This window comes from Falco naumanni, chromosome 15 (genome assembly GCF_017639655.2).
Source record: "Falco naumanni isolate bFalNau1 chromosome 15, bFalNau1.pat, whole genome shotgun sequence".
NCBI lineage: Eukaryota > Metazoa > Chordata > Aves > Falconiformes > Falconidae > Falco > Falco naumanni.
In genome coordinates this window covers 23,080,766-23,094,121 of record NC_054068.1, presented here as the reverse complement: position 1 = coordinate 23,094,121, position 13,356 = coordinate 23,080,766, and the positions used below count along the sequence as shown (strand labels likewise).

Here is a 13,356-nt window from a genome sequence, read left to right as displayed (position 1 = left end):
AGGGTGCTGAGCTGCAGCTCCACAGGCCCTGGTGGGGCCAGCTGGTGCTGGAGACCTTGCGGTCGGTGGGAGGACCAGTACAGGTAACTTCGCCCACCCTCAGCGCTGCTGTGGGCTCTGGGCTGGTGCCAGGGTGTAGGTCCATGTACATGAAGACCCCCTGAGCAGCCCTGGAGCCTCTGCCAGCCCTGCTCCCTCTCTACCTATGGATCGTGTCCTGGCTGTGCCCCTTGCCAGCGGGTCCCAGCTGGGCACAGCTCCGGCACTGGGAAGTGCTGCGGCTTGGGAGAGGAGCGTGGGGTGCTCTGGGTCCCCCCTGCGCCTTCCATCCCGGCCTGCTTCACAAGGGGAAAGGAGTCAGAGGCAGCGCTTGGCACAAATGCTGATGCTTTATTACAAAGTAAGGTGCCTTGCTTCCAGCTCAGCCCCTTGCCAGCTCTGCCAAGCTCACCATGCCGGGAGCAGCACCCGGTGAAGGGATCCCTCTGTCACCAGCCCTATGCCTGAGAAACAACGTAGTCGATCCAGTTTCGGAACTGGCTCACGCGGGTGTAGATGGCTGGCGTGCGGACATTGCAGTTGCTGTTTCCCCAGGAGACAATGCCAATCAAGGTCCAGACGTTCCCATTCTGGTATACCAGAGGGCCACCAGAGTCACCCTGCAGAGAAGACGCCTCCTGCTTAGTGGCCCCAGCATGTGCTCCAGACTGGTCCCTGCCACGCCCGCCGCCCCCAGCCGCGGCCAGGCGCTATAGCTGACATCTCTGGCTCCATAGACCCAAGACCCCACGTGTCCTCCTCCTCCTCCTCCAGCGGGAGCTTGGCTCCTTACCTGGCAGGAGGAGGCACCGACCCCGCCGGCACAGAGCATGGAGCTGGTGATCTGGTTGCCCCAGTACTGCTTGCACTGGTTCAGGGCGATCAAGGGCAGAGTTACCTGCTGCAGGCGGACTGCCAAGGCTTGGGCTGGGGGAAAGAAGCACCATTAAATGGCCCTGGAGTTGGCAGGTCTCCTGGAGCCTTTGGGAGCACACAGGCACCCTGGGTAAGCTCCCACTGTGGCTTCGAAACACGTGGGTGCTGCCATGCAAAGCGCCCTCCCCCTCTGTGCCAGTGTACCCCCCTGCCCCAGGAGGGATCGCCTCGTGCAAGCAGCCCCAAGCAAGGGCAGGCTGGTGCCCGTGCTCAGTCATCCCTGGGGTTGGCATGCATCCACCTCCACCTGTGCTTGCACCAATGCACCCACACACACACACACTGCCCCTGGGCTCCCCCAGACCCTGCAGAGCCACCCAGAAGGGAGGTGGCCACACACGGCCCTCCCTGAAGCTGCGGTGTTCGTACAGTTGGTGTTGGTGCGTCCCCAGCCAGTGGTGACGCACTGGAGGTTGGTGGGCAGAGCCAGGTTGGTGGGGGGCAGGCAGACAGGGGCCACGCGGGGTCCCAGCTGGGCAGGTGAGGAGAGCTTCAGCAGGGTGATGTCGTTGTTCAAGGTGTAGGGGTTCCAGCTGGGGTTTGTGATGGCCTGCCGAGAAATTGTGTAACACGCCATCCCTGCCCTGCAGGAGCAGCCCCAGCGCAGAGCTGCAGCCCTGTCCCAGGACTGCAGCCACTTCAGCCTGGCTCACCCTGGACACGGTCTTCACTTGAACAGACTCTGCGTTGGAGCTGCGGTCATATTCCCCGAGGACGACGATGTGGGAGTACGGGCTGCGAGGGGTAAGGGAGTCAGGGGGACACGCGCAGCTGGCACTCGGGGTGGGCACAGCACTGGGGCTGCCACAGGCACAAGGCACTGTGTGCCCAAGGGAAGCCACCACAGGGAGGAAGCCCCGGGCTGCTCAGTTCCTCGGGTGCTGGCCTCCGAGGCTGTCCCAAGTGCCACTTGGCGATGCCCAGCATGCCACATGCCCCTGTCCCTGCTGGGTGGCACTGGCATGGGCTGGCTGGGCATCGCTCCTCACTTGAATTCGCAGTGGGCAGCCGTGACGACCCAGTTCTCATTGATCAAGGAGCCGCCGCAGAAGTGGGATCCCGAGCGGGTCTGCAGTGGAAAGAGGGAGGAAGAGCTGGGGCTGAGCCCCCCACAAAGCTGGGGACAGGCAGAGGGTGTCATGGGCCCCCTTGGTGCCTACCCACCTCCCACCCCTGGCGCCTGGCTTGCCATGCCATGCCACCGTGATGCTTGGGGCAGCAACCCTGCCTGGGGAGCGGGACAGTGCCGTACCTGCAGGGACACCTGCCAGGGCCATGAACCGGGCACAGCGTTCTGCCCGTTGATGATCCTCTCACTGTAGTGCACCGAGGGGCTGATGACGGGCACCCCACAGCCTGGCAGAGAGGCAGAGGGGCACAACAGTAACCCCAAAAGCTCAGGGCATGCACACGGGGGCTGCCTGTGCACAGCAGCTCCGTGTCACCATCCCTGGGGTGCCCCGGTCCTGCTGCACCTCAAGTACCTCCCTGTGCCCGCGGGCAGCACTTACTTGAGACGGTGCTGGCAAGGGCCAGGCAGGCAACTGCCCACAGCAACGCCATCCTGGGAGGACATGGCTGTGGCCCCGGGGCCGCGAGCTTTATGGCGGCCAGGAGCCACATGGCTCATGGCTAGGCAGGGTCAAGGTCCCCCTGCTGCCTTCTGCCAGCTGCGGGCAGCAGTGATGGGCCAAACCTGGCACGTACCTCACCCCACGCCAGCAGGGTGGTGGGGACAGGCTGCCAAGAGGCATCCCAGGGTGCTAGGGTTATCGCTGGAATGAGTTATGTCAGTTCTCACCATGGAGCTGGAGAGGGAGAGCACCCAGGGCTGTGCTGGGGGCACGGGGGGCTGCTTGTGGGCACACAGCTGGGGGAGCAGTGGGGCTGTACGTGCTGAGACGGATGCCTGGGAGGGTGGCAGGTCACCCTGCCCCCAGGGCCGCTTCAGGTCTGTTGGCACTAGGGATGCTTCCCCACGTGGCCACGAAGCCCGAGCCCAGCTGCACGTTCCCAGGGCCCAGGGCCACCCCCTGACCCTCAGCCCCGGCACAGGTGAGCGTGTCCCAGCGCCAGCCGTGGCAGCTGGGGGGGGACAGACACCTTCCCAGGCAGGCGGGAGCTGTGGCCGGTGTGGAGGGCTGGGCAAGCAACAGTGGGCACCTCCCCGAGCTGAGGTTGATGCCACCAGCCAAGCATCCCCCAGCACTGCAGCTGCCTGACCCCTCACCCCAGGGCTGCAAAAGCTGGGGAGCTGCATGGTGCTCTCCATCCTGGGCACAGGGGGTACGCAGGTAGTGCCTCCGTCATCCCCCATGGCCCTAGGTGATGCTCCTGGGATGGCACTGGGTGCAGGGGTGATGCTGAGTGTGGGGATGGGTGCCACGCTCTCTGTGCCACCCACACACCCTGGAGAGCAGTGCCTGGACGCTGGTGAGTGATTGCAGGGCTCAGGCCTTTATTTCTGGCAGTGGGGACAGGCAAGGACAGCAGGACCCGGCCTGCCACAAGGGAGGAAGCGTGGCAGAGCATGGAGGTCTCCCAGGATGCTGCAGGGGCTGGGCACAAGGACACAGGCAGAGGCTTTGCTCCTGCTCTTCGTGTGGCACCTGGGGAGGAGGTGACCAAGGACTGGACAGCAGTGGAGGATGGAGGAAGAGCCAGTGCCCAGGGCGGTGCTGCCCATCACAGACAGGACTTGAACCTGGGTGCAGGAGGCTGCTCGACACCCGAGACACAACCATGTTCTCCGAGAGGCTGGAGAGTCTCAGACCCCAGGTCCTGCCTCAGATGCCAGGAGCTGAGCAGGTCGGCAGGAACTTGGAGCCATTCCTTCACACCGGCAGGGATAGGGTTGACGGTGCTACCCAGGGTGGTGAGACTTCCCTGTGCCCTTCTCTGTGGCTGTGGGCCATGATGAGCTGCCCGTCACTGTCCCTGCAGGGCCCAGGCTGGGGGAGCAGCACCAGACCTGGGCTGAGCCATACCAGAGGAAGACCTCCTGTGGCCAAAGCCCCCTTGCAAGCCTGGGTCTAGCACAGCTCCAGTCTGCCTTGGCGCTGGGGTAGTAACAGATGCCATGGCCAGGACACGCTGGCCCAGAGGGCCGTCTGGAGACTCAGGGAAACCCAAATACCTCTGCGGCCCCACAGAGACGTGGGCTTACCCCAGCTGCAGCCTCCTGTCCTTTGTTCTGTGGCTCCTCTTTCTCCTGCAGGCAATAGGCCAGACCTGAGCAGCCCTCAATGAGCAATTCAGCAATGGGTTGACTTTCTCCTGACCCAGGTCCCCTGGGACTGGCACTTGCAGGAGACAGCCAGCTCAGTGAGGCAAGACCAGAGGAGGATGGCATCTATCCAGACTGTCCCCAGCACAGGGCAAGGTGCTGTGTGTAGGGGATGCCACATGTTACCTCTGTTCTCCCCACGCACAGCCTCGGAGGTGTCCTGTGTGGCCCATACGTCCGTGGGGGGGAGCGGGGAGCAGGCTGTGGGGCACAGTGTCAGGCACACTTGCCCTTGCGAAGGCAGAAGGGCAGCTCCGGCACAGGGACCAGGATGGTGCTGAAGATGGGCCGGTAACTCTCGGGCAGGACCTGGGGGTGCTGCGCCATCATCTCCAGCACCACGTGCCGCACCTCCTTGGAGACGTCACCCCGGAGATCCAGCAAGGTGGAGATGTGCTCATCACTGGGCAGAGAGCAAGAGATGAGTCCAGGTGCTGCTGGCCCACAGCTCTGTCCACAATGCTCATGTCCCACAAACCTCCCGTGATCCAGAGAAGCTGAGCTGAGCCCAGGGCAGAGCTGGTACTCTGCACCAGCCAAACTTTAAAATTTGCCTGAAAATAACTCCACAAACCTTGTGAATTTGGTTTTGACATTTTCTGGGTTTCAGCTGATTCTGACATTTCCAATTTGGTGTTTTGCGATTTCTCACATTTTGTTTGGCTACCAAATATAGATGGGTGAATGCCACAGCAGAATTGCTTTTTCCTTTGTATTTTTGACCTTGGGACTTTGCAAGAGCTCCTCTAATCTGGAGCAGGGGAAAAGGAAACCGCAGGGAGGCAGGGGGAAAAAGCTCAGGTTTCTGCCTGCCCTGCAGTGTAACTGCACAGGGTCCAGCCCAAGCTTCACTTCCCTGGGCACACTCACACCTCCCACGTCTCACAGTGGGGCTTCTTACCTGACATCAGGGTACTTGGTGATGAAGCCCAGCACCTCCAGGCTGAGCAGCGCTGGGTCTTTGAGGCAAATCAGCTCCCGCAGAGCAAAGATAGCCTCCAGGCTCTGCTGGCTCTGGTCCAGACCCTGCAAGGGAGAGCAGCCCCACGTGTAAGACCAGAAGGCCACCATGGCTGCTGGTGAGATGCGGCCCAGTCCTCAGTGCCCATGTCGGGACCTGGACCCTTGCAATTCCTGTCTCCTTGCTCAGCATGTCCCACCTGTTGGGGCTGGCTCATGACTCTGCAGCCTCATCGACCTTCACCGGGCAAGGTGGGTGGTCCCCCAAGTCCCTAATCCAGCCAGTTCCTCCCCTCTTGGCCTCACAGCTGCCCAAGTGTAACAGCCACGTCTTGTTCATGGGCTGATGTACCCACCCCATCTGCTGTGGGCTGGAGGGGAGCAGGAGAGTCATGGAGGTGAGCTACGAGCTCCTTGCACTGACCTTGCTGTGTGATGACCCCCTCCCGTGGCACAGCTGTGGCTCCCCACCGCACCCAGGCACCCCTCACCAGTCCACAGAAGAGCTCCCGGAGCTGCGTGGCGTCCTGCAGCAGGCGGTGGCAGAGCTGGCCCCGCTCCTCCTCGCTCTTGCACACCATCTTCTTCTGCATGAGTGCCCGAAGGTACTGGCTCGCCACCAGGAGCTCGCTCTCCATCAGCAGGAGCTGGGCAGGTGAGAGCTGTTAGCACTGGGCACCGCCTGGGTGTCAGACCACAATTGCCCAGGGAAAGGCAGAGGGGAAGGCGGCTGGATACAACACCAAGCCATGGGGACAACCTGCTGGGAAGCACCCCCAGACAGAGGGACAGAGAAAGTAGGTGAGTCTGAGGAAACCCTGAACACCTCTGCATGGCGGACTGCTCCGGAGGATGCAAGCCCTCTGGCAAACCCAGCAGCAACTGCGTCCCCTGCGCCCCAGCATGGCACCCAACTGCCCAGCCTCCCTGCCCTACAGACAAGCAGCCATTCGAAGGACCCCCTGCAGCAACTGTACCGTGAAGACAGGTTTCCTGACATGGGAGAAGTCCTTTGCATACTTGTCAATCACTTCACACATGTTGCTGACGAGCTGGGACCCGGAGAGCCACTTGCGGGAAGGCAGCTGCAGGCAGAGGGGCTGAAAGAAGCAGAGGAGCCGCATACGGTGCCCTGGTTCACATCGCTCTCACAGCACCTGCCAGCTGCAGGGTGGCACGACATACCAGAGCTACCGCCTGCCTGCTGCCTGGCAGCATGGCTGCTTTGTCTTGCAAACCCCCCAGGCTCCTGCTGCCAGCCAAAAGTCAACAAGAAACAGAAGAGCGGTCTAGATCAGGAAATCATGGAACTGCCCCTCCCTGACACCCAGAGATCCACGTTTTGGGGCTTTATCTGGGTCGCTATGCCCCATCAAGGGTAGCACCTGAGGTCTGGGCACCAAGCTGTTATCCACACACTTGCTTTTAGCCTGCCCTGCTAATTTTATTTTTAATTTCCACTCCTCTCCACTTCCCTTGTGTAGACATATCTTTGGCCAAGGGCTTTGATCTCCTGCCCTGCTGTCCTTGCCTGTCTTCCTGCCTGCAGGCAGACATTCCCTCTATGTCTCTACTGGGGCCACAGCAGTCTCCACGCTGCCTGCGAGCATTTGACCCTTTAGCTGCTCCTTTGTTTTCATGCCATTCAAGCCCTACATAGCAATGCCATTAATTTTTCCAGATTTTTGGTCCAGACTCCAGGAAAGCTAAATTTGACTACACTGGCAGGAAACAACTCAGGCAGTCACACGTGCTTGTATCCTCCGCACAGACATTGCCTCTCTCCTGTTGGTTTTCTGCCATAAAACAGCCATAAAAAAGAGCATGAGGCAGCCTGGGCAGGCTGTGGCTCCTGGTCTCTGGTGGTTGGCAGTTTGGGGGCCACAAGCCATCTGCCCCAGAGATACAGGGTAGTGCTGCTGCACAACAGACATTGGGCGAGCTGCAGGCAGTTTACCAAAGCCTAGGAGCCAGGCCGGCAGAGATGTCTGCAGGATGATACCAGGGCATGGGGTATGCAGTGGGGATTCTGGGCAGGAACAAAGCCATGCCTGGGGGTGTAGTCATAGGGCTGTTCTTGCTGGGGCCAAGTTCGTTGCAGCCCTGCCAGCCTCAGGGGCTGTGGACAAACATACCTGGAGGTCCAGGAGCAGCTCCTCCAGCAGCAGCTGACAGGCTTTCTTCTGCATCCTGTCCAGAGCAGCCCAGAGGGACGCAGGGACTTCTCTGTGGGCAGCATTGGGGTGCAGGGAGGAGACAGAGGAGCTAGGAGAGAAGGGAGGGGACACATAGCCTGGGAAGCATGGTGGGGACACTGGTCCCGCAGCAGGGTGGTGAGGATGTGGCTTCCTTTTGGGTGGTAAGGTTGCTACAAGAGCTACAAGGTGCTGGTGCATCTTACCTGAGAGCCAGGTTGTTGTTGAGCATGGCCAGTAGGTAGGAGACATAGTACTTGGGTACAGTACGGTCCTTCTGGTGCTCCTTCCCACACTGCACTAGGGCTTCCCGCAGACTGCAACACAGCGAGTCAACCATGGTGGGCAGGCAGAGCCCCGGACGTCTTGCCACAAGGACCTGGAATCTGGGATGCTCTTGGGAGCACGTGGACCTCCCACAACCCTCCCAGCTCACTTGGCTCTTTCCAGCTTCTGCCACCAGGTTGGAGAGGGGCAGGCTGTTGGGCAGGGTGGGACAGCGGGACCCGTTCTGGACCTCCTTGGGGCAGCAGGGCTGGGTGCTACTGGAGTAGCACTTGGGGCAGGCAGACCCTGAGAGCTGATGGCCCCCAAGGGCTGAGACAGTAGCCACACTGGCAGACAGGCTGCCAAGCCTCCTGTGACCTGGATGAGCGCTGGGTGCCCCGTGGCAGATCACCACCATCAGCCTGTGACACTTGGCCATGGGACCCAGGGTCTGTGAGAAAGGGCAGGGGTCTGAGGGGCTCCACTGACCGGCCCAGAAATGCTTCAAGCTCCTCCAAGGCCATGTTGTAGACCTTCTGCTGCAGAGAACTGGTGATCAAGGAAGCCACCTGGATATTCTCATTCAGCATCTGCAGAGGGAGAGTGCGGACGAGTCTGTGAGAGGCTGCAGGGCGCAGCTCCCTTTTTGGGGGCTCCCAGTGTGGCCGTGTCCCAGCTGCACTGGTGGTGCTGGGGACCCACCTGCATGACAATTATGGGCAGGGCTGACTGAAAGAAGCCCTGATGGTCTGTCTCGGGTTCCTCTTCCCTGAACCATTCCTTGAACTCCACCTCCAGGGTCCTCTGCATCCACTCAAGCACACTAGCCTGTGGATGGATGCCCACCATGGTCAGCCCAAGAAGTCAGGTACGACCCCGCCGAGACCCAGCACACAGCCCAGCAGTGGGTCCTGGGCCTTGTCCCACAGGCTGGTGGTCTCCTGCTGCTGTCAGAGCAGATGCTGGCTCAGTGGTGGTCACTGGGTCCCCGCACGCATCGACTGTCCCACTCACCCACCTTGACTTTCACCACGTATTTCCTCTCCATCTGATCCACGAGCTCAGGGGACAGGAGGGGGCCCAGAGCAGAAATGTCCACTTCTGGGAGAAGGTCAGGGTGACCCATCATCTCCGGGCTGGAGGGCAGAGGTGGGACAGGGCTGGGAAGAACCTGGATTTTCCAGGAGTTCCTGTCTCTCCCCCTGCCCTCCCGGTGGTCATCCCCAGGCAGCCAGAGCCACTCTCCCAACCCACCCGCGTGCTGGCGGACAATCCCGCTCTCCACAAGCTCCCCTGCTCGGTTGGTGCTGACCTGTGGTACACACGCAGTGCCCACTCGAGGAGAAGGAAGAGCGCCTGTTTGTCCAGGTCCTCTTGGAGGATGTCCTGGAGGTGGCTCGTGAGGGCCTGGTGGTAGGTGGCCGTGCAGATGCTGAGGATGTTGTAGTGAGCTGGGACGCACTGGACCATCAGGTCCTTCACCACACGCAGCTCGGACACGATGTCCTTCTGCAGCGCTGCCAAGTGCCTGGCCAGCCCTGGCCCCTGTGCGTCCATGCGGCTGGCATGAAAGTGGGCTCCTGTGATGGTGTCCTGAAGAACGTGGTAAAACTTCTGCCTCCAGCCCTTTGGGCGGCCAGGGGGCAGGAAGGTGGCCTCCAGGAGCAGAGTATCATCTATTTTCTCCTCCCGCTCAATGATCCTTACGGCGGTGACAAAGAGTACTGGGTCCTCGCGCACCAGCCGCAGGCTGCTGCCCACGATGTCCCACAGCTGCTTGGCCAGGCTCTCGTTGAGCTCCTGCAGGCCACCAAAGTAGGACAGCACAGTTGCCTGGGCACTGGAGAGCCTGCGGAGGTGCAGCTGGGAGAGGATGTTGTCCCGGAGGTGCTCCATCATCATGAGCTCCGCGTGGGCCTCCAGAAGGTGCTGCCCATGGAGCAGCTGCAGGATATGGGAAAAAACCTCGTGGACTGTGGGAGAGGGAGGAGAGATGCCAGAACTGAGTGGGGGGGGGGGTGAAGGGGGCTGGCACCAGGGCCATGGGTGCGGGTTAGCAGGGAGATGGTGAGGGAAAGATCTGGGGCTCTGGGACACCGTGCTGGATCAGGCCCTAGCGAGGCAATGGTATCTGCATCCACGGAGACTTCCCAAACCCGAACAGCAAAGCTGGAGCAACCTGCTCTAGCTTTGCTGCCAGCCCTGCGCAGAGCCCAGAGTTGGACTGAAGTTCTTCCCAGCACCTTCCAGCCCAAATCCACGAGGACTGGCCCAGTGTCTTACCTGAGAAGAGCTGAGGCAGCACCTGGACCACTGAGGCCAGCTGCACATGCTCTGCCATCAGCACTCGCATCTGCTGGAGGCCCTGGAAGCGGTCTGCGCTGTCGAGCAGGGTCCACCGTGCAGCCCCTAGGTCCTGGCACACGCTCTGCACCTCCTGGGCCGCCGACTGCAGCTGCTCCAGCCCTGCACTTACCCCCTCCAGGTAGGACTGGACAGTTGACTGGGGAGCAGAAGAGGACAGAGGGGTGGTGAAGCAGCTCCCAAGGCTGGAGTACTCACATGCCATTTGCCCCAGCCCCACAAGGTCTCTCTTGCAGGAGCTCTCCCAGCCCCACAAAGTCACACCTGCCTCTGTCACCATGCCATCACATCACTACATCTCCCAGACCTTCTGCGATGACCCCATCCCATCAGACCAAGCACACCCAGCTTCAGGAAACCTGCTCCAGCAGCAGGAATGGCTCATATGGGGGTGGGGCGAGGGGGACAATGGCTACTGTGCATGAGGTGGGAGAAAGGCATCACTTTGGGGTGACTGAGGCAGCAGGGTGAGCGGTAACCAGATGTTTCCTTTCAGTTTTAAAAGATTACTTTTCTTCTGCAAAATAGTAGCCGGGTCACAGGGCCCCACGTGCCCCCAAGGGGTATTAAGGGCACAAAGCACCTCAGTGGCCATAGGAACCCTCCTCCCGAATAGATGAATAGAGTCCCATCTTTTCCAGCCCTGCAGCGGTGCTGGCACATCTGCATGCCCCATCCACCCATTTAACTCCCAGCTCCTGACGCCAAGAAGCACTTTCACACAGCAGCACCAGAAGCAAGTTGCTTTCTCTGAGGCCACATCACTTAGAAGTTGCCTCCTGGACAATTCGCCCATGGTCAGGGTAGGAGAAACCATCTCCAAAATAATCAGGAGAAGGTTGGGGTGCTCAGATTGGAGTCCTGTGGTTAATTGTTCCTCAGGTCAAACAAAAAAAGGTCACCCTGAGCAGGGAGGTGTGCCGGGGGACTGGGGACAGCCCATACAGGTGTGTGTAGACAATGTTTCTCCTGCTGGGCTCGGCAGGCTGGAGCTCTTAGCCTCCCCCAAGCCATGGGGGAGGGAAGCATTTGGTGATGGGATGGTGATGGGAAGCACTGGCTCCAACACATGGGATGTGCTGAATGCCCTAGGTGTTTTGTTTTGAAGGATGGCTGCGGGCACAGGAGACACATTTACCACTTCAGATGCTGCCCAGGGGTAGGGCAGGAGTTGGTGGTGGGGTTTACCAGATCTTTTATCTGAAACAATTGTGTTTCTCCCACCAAATGCCAACCACAGGACAAGAAGTAGATGCAAAGATGACTCAGCACAGGAGAGGGGATGCTGGCTGGGATCCCTGCTTGGGGAGGCTGCGGGTACCCACAGGGTGGCCTGTGGCAAACACCCACCTTCAGCCGGGACTGGATGGAGCTGTTCCTCTGTGTCTCTCGGCTCCGGTACTGCCCAAGCCCCTCCAGTTTCTCAGGGCGGTAAAACACCCCTGAAGCCCATTTCAGGGCGGCTCCTCTCGCCAGCTTCTCAGCCTTCTCTGCTTCTGGCCACTCCTCATCTGGGGATGAAGCCAGGGGTTAATGAGCACAAGGAAGCCTCTCCTGGAGGGGCAGGAAGGGCCTCTCCTGAGGCCAGAGGCAGGAAGCTGGCCGCCAGCTGACTTCCAAGCACATCCAGATGTGGGAAGCCAGACAGCACAACAGCAAGTGGGTCCTTTTGCAAGGGCCCCCCTGAGATGCCACTGCTGCAGACTGGTGTTGTCACAACGGCTGTGGCAGTGAGAAGGCTGCCCTGGGGAGCTGGCACCCAGCCTGACAGCTTGGGCTGTCCCCCAGACCAAGTGCATGTCCCCATTGCTGCCCCCAAACACGGTGCTGAGGGGTCTGAGAGGAGTCTGATGTCACCTAGGAAGCCCTCAGCAGGGCTGAGGCTTCAGCAGTGAGTCAGCAGCTATCTCATGAAGGACAGACAGGTTGAGGTGAGGACAGGAGGCTCCCAGTCTCCCAAAGGCACCCATGCAGCTGTGGGGGACCACAGCATCCCCCTTGACACAGGATCTGAAGCCATGCCAAAGGCCTTCTGGCCAGAGTGGGGAGGGATGAGAACCAGCACAGTTATCACACGCCAGCCCCCATCCCCAGCGGTTCCATCGTTCCCCCCACCCCATCCCCAGCAACTGTGCAGCCCCGCGGGGATGTCAGCCAGTGCCAAGCCCTGCTGGGAAGCCTGCCCGCACGGGAACCCTCGGGGATGGGGGGGCTTCGGGGAACGCCAGCCCAGCGGCTTTGAGGATAAGCTGTGCGGTGAGCAGCACTGCCCCCAGCGCAGCTATCTCCATCAGGAAGCAGAGCCAGGCCTTCACTCCTCCAAAAACACAAGGCAGCAGCCCCGGCACAGGGAAAAGGTCCAGGGGGTGGCAAGGCAGAGGGCGAGGGAGCCCCCCAAACGCGCCGCAAGCAGTACCATCCCCCCTCTGCCCAGCGCCGCCAGCTCCCCGGGGTGGCCGCACCGTCCCCGTTACCTCTGGGGCTGCGGGCGCGCCCGTCCCCCGCGGACAGGCCCATGGTGTCCGGGCGGCGCGGAGGCGGCCCCCGGCGCTTCCTCAGCCGAGCAGCCGCGCTCCTCAGGGCCTCGTTGTGCTCCCGCAGCCGCGCTCAGGACGTCAGGGACGGGGGGGCGGAGGGGCGGGGGAAGGCGCCGGGGCTACTACAGGCCTGGCCGGGGGGAGTCATCGCGCCCCGTGTGCCCTCACCAGCACCCCCGAGGCGCGCACACGCGGCCCCTCGGCGCGCCCCCTGCACTGCCCCGCTCGCAGCCGGACTGCCTCGGTGGGGGGCGGCCGGGGGTGCCCACGCCAGGCACCGCGGCCCACCGCCGGGGCCGGGGCAGCCGGGGAAGGCTCTGCCTGCAGCAGCCGGACCCGGAGGCGGGAGAGCTGGGAGAGCCTTCGCGGCCGGGGATGGACCCGGAGACGAGCCCCGGCCACAGGCCGCCCCCCCCAGGCCGGGGTCGGAGGGCCGGGGCCGCGCCGGGGACCGGACAGCGGCCGGGCGCGGGGAGCAGCAGCGGAGGGCGCCGCGGGACAGCGGCCCGGACGTTTGGCTACGGTACCACAGCGCGGCGGGGGAAGGAGGGACGGACGAGGACATGCATGCCCGGCCCCGTTTTAGCCGGGTCCCCCCAGGGCCTGCCCGCGACAGGCAGCCGCCGCTGGCCGTACGGCCGCGGGGAGCCGGGGTGCCGGGCAGCGGGAGGCTCGACGCCACCCACCCCGCACGGAGAACGCACGGAGGCCCGGGTAGCAGCGGGTCGCCTCCGGGAGCGGTCCTTGGGCGCCCCCACCCCGCGCCCGCCCC

General features: G+C 62.0%; 2 protein-coding genes across 3 annotated transcripts; both read right to left on the bottom strand.

Moving 5' to 3' along the window:
* Positions 1-370: 370 nt before the first annotated feature.
* On the bottom strand, positions 371-3,289 carry CTRL (chymotrypsin like). Its single transcript, XM_040615039.1, has 7 exons — positions 2,487-3,289; positions 2,228-2,331; positions 1,965-2,044; positions 1,629-1,710; positions 1,345-1,525; positions 833-966; positions 371-659 (listed from the first exon to the last, which is right to left on the bottom strand). Exons 1-7 carry the CDS (start codon positions 2,596-2,598, stop codon positions 498-500), a joined length of 855 nt encoding a protein of 284 aa, XP_040470973.1. The 5' UTR covers positions 2,599-3,289; the 3' UTR covers positions 371-497.
* Positions 3,290-3,413: 124 nt separating this feature from the next.
* On the bottom strand, positions 3,414-13,346 carry EXOC3L1 (exocyst complex component 3 like 1). Of its 2 annotated transcripts, XM_040615028.1 has the most exons (13): positions 12,522-13,346; positions 11,398-11,558; positions 9,967-10,186; positions 8,996-9,656; positions 8,702-8,819; positions 8,386-8,511; positions 8,173-8,273; positions 7,623-7,733; positions 7,357-7,486; positions 6,199-6,321; positions 5,713-5,868; positions 5,163-5,287; positions 3,414-4,664 (listed from the first exon to the last, which is right to left on the bottom strand). In XM_040615028.1, exons 1-13 carry the CDS (start codon positions 12,562-12,564, stop codon positions 4,478-4,480), a joined length of 2,262 nt encoding a protein of 753 aa, XP_040470962.1. In that variant the 5' UTR covers positions 12,565-13,346; the 3' UTR covers positions 3,414-4,477. The 2 variants fall into 2 exon arrangements, with proteins under 2 accessions (XP_040470962.1, XP_040470963.1); XM_040615029.1 differs by lacking the exons at positions 11,398-11,558; positions 12,522-13,346 and having other exon boundaries at positions 8,996-9,627; positions 9,967-10,128.
* Between the last annotated feature and the right edge of the window lie 10 nt (positions 13,347-13,356).

What these genes read in the sequence shown, in the direction of transcription:
- CTRL (XM_040615039.1), bottom strand. Translation starts at nt 2,598, where the DNA reads ATGTGGCTCCTGGCCGCCATAAAGCTCGCGGCCCCGGGGCCACAGCCA. An exon ending in GCTGCCCACTGCGAATTCAA is followed by an intron (nt 1,711 to 1,964) that starts GTGAGGAGCGAT and finishes TACCCCTCGCAG; the next exon opens with CCCGTACTCCCACATCGTCG. An exon ending in GGGACGCACCAACACCAACT is followed by an intron (nt 967 to 1,344) that starts GTACGAACACCG and finishes TCTTTCCCCCAG; the next exon opens with CCCAAGCCTTGGCAGTCCGC.
- EXOC3L1 (XM_040615028.1), bottom strand. Translation starts at nt 12,564, where the DNA reads ATGGGCCTGTCCGCGGGGGACGGGCGCGCCCGCAGCCCCAGAG. An exon ending in GCTGCCTCAGCTCTTCTCAG is followed by an intron (nt 9,657 to 9,966) that starts GTAAGACACTGG and finishes CCTCTCCCACAG; the next exon opens with TCCACGAGGTTTTTTCCCAT. An exon ending in TGCCCATAATTGTCATGCAG is followed by an intron (nt 8,274 to 8,385) that starts GTGGGTCCCCAG and finishes CTCCCTCTGCAG; the next exon opens with ATGCTGAATGAGAATATCCA.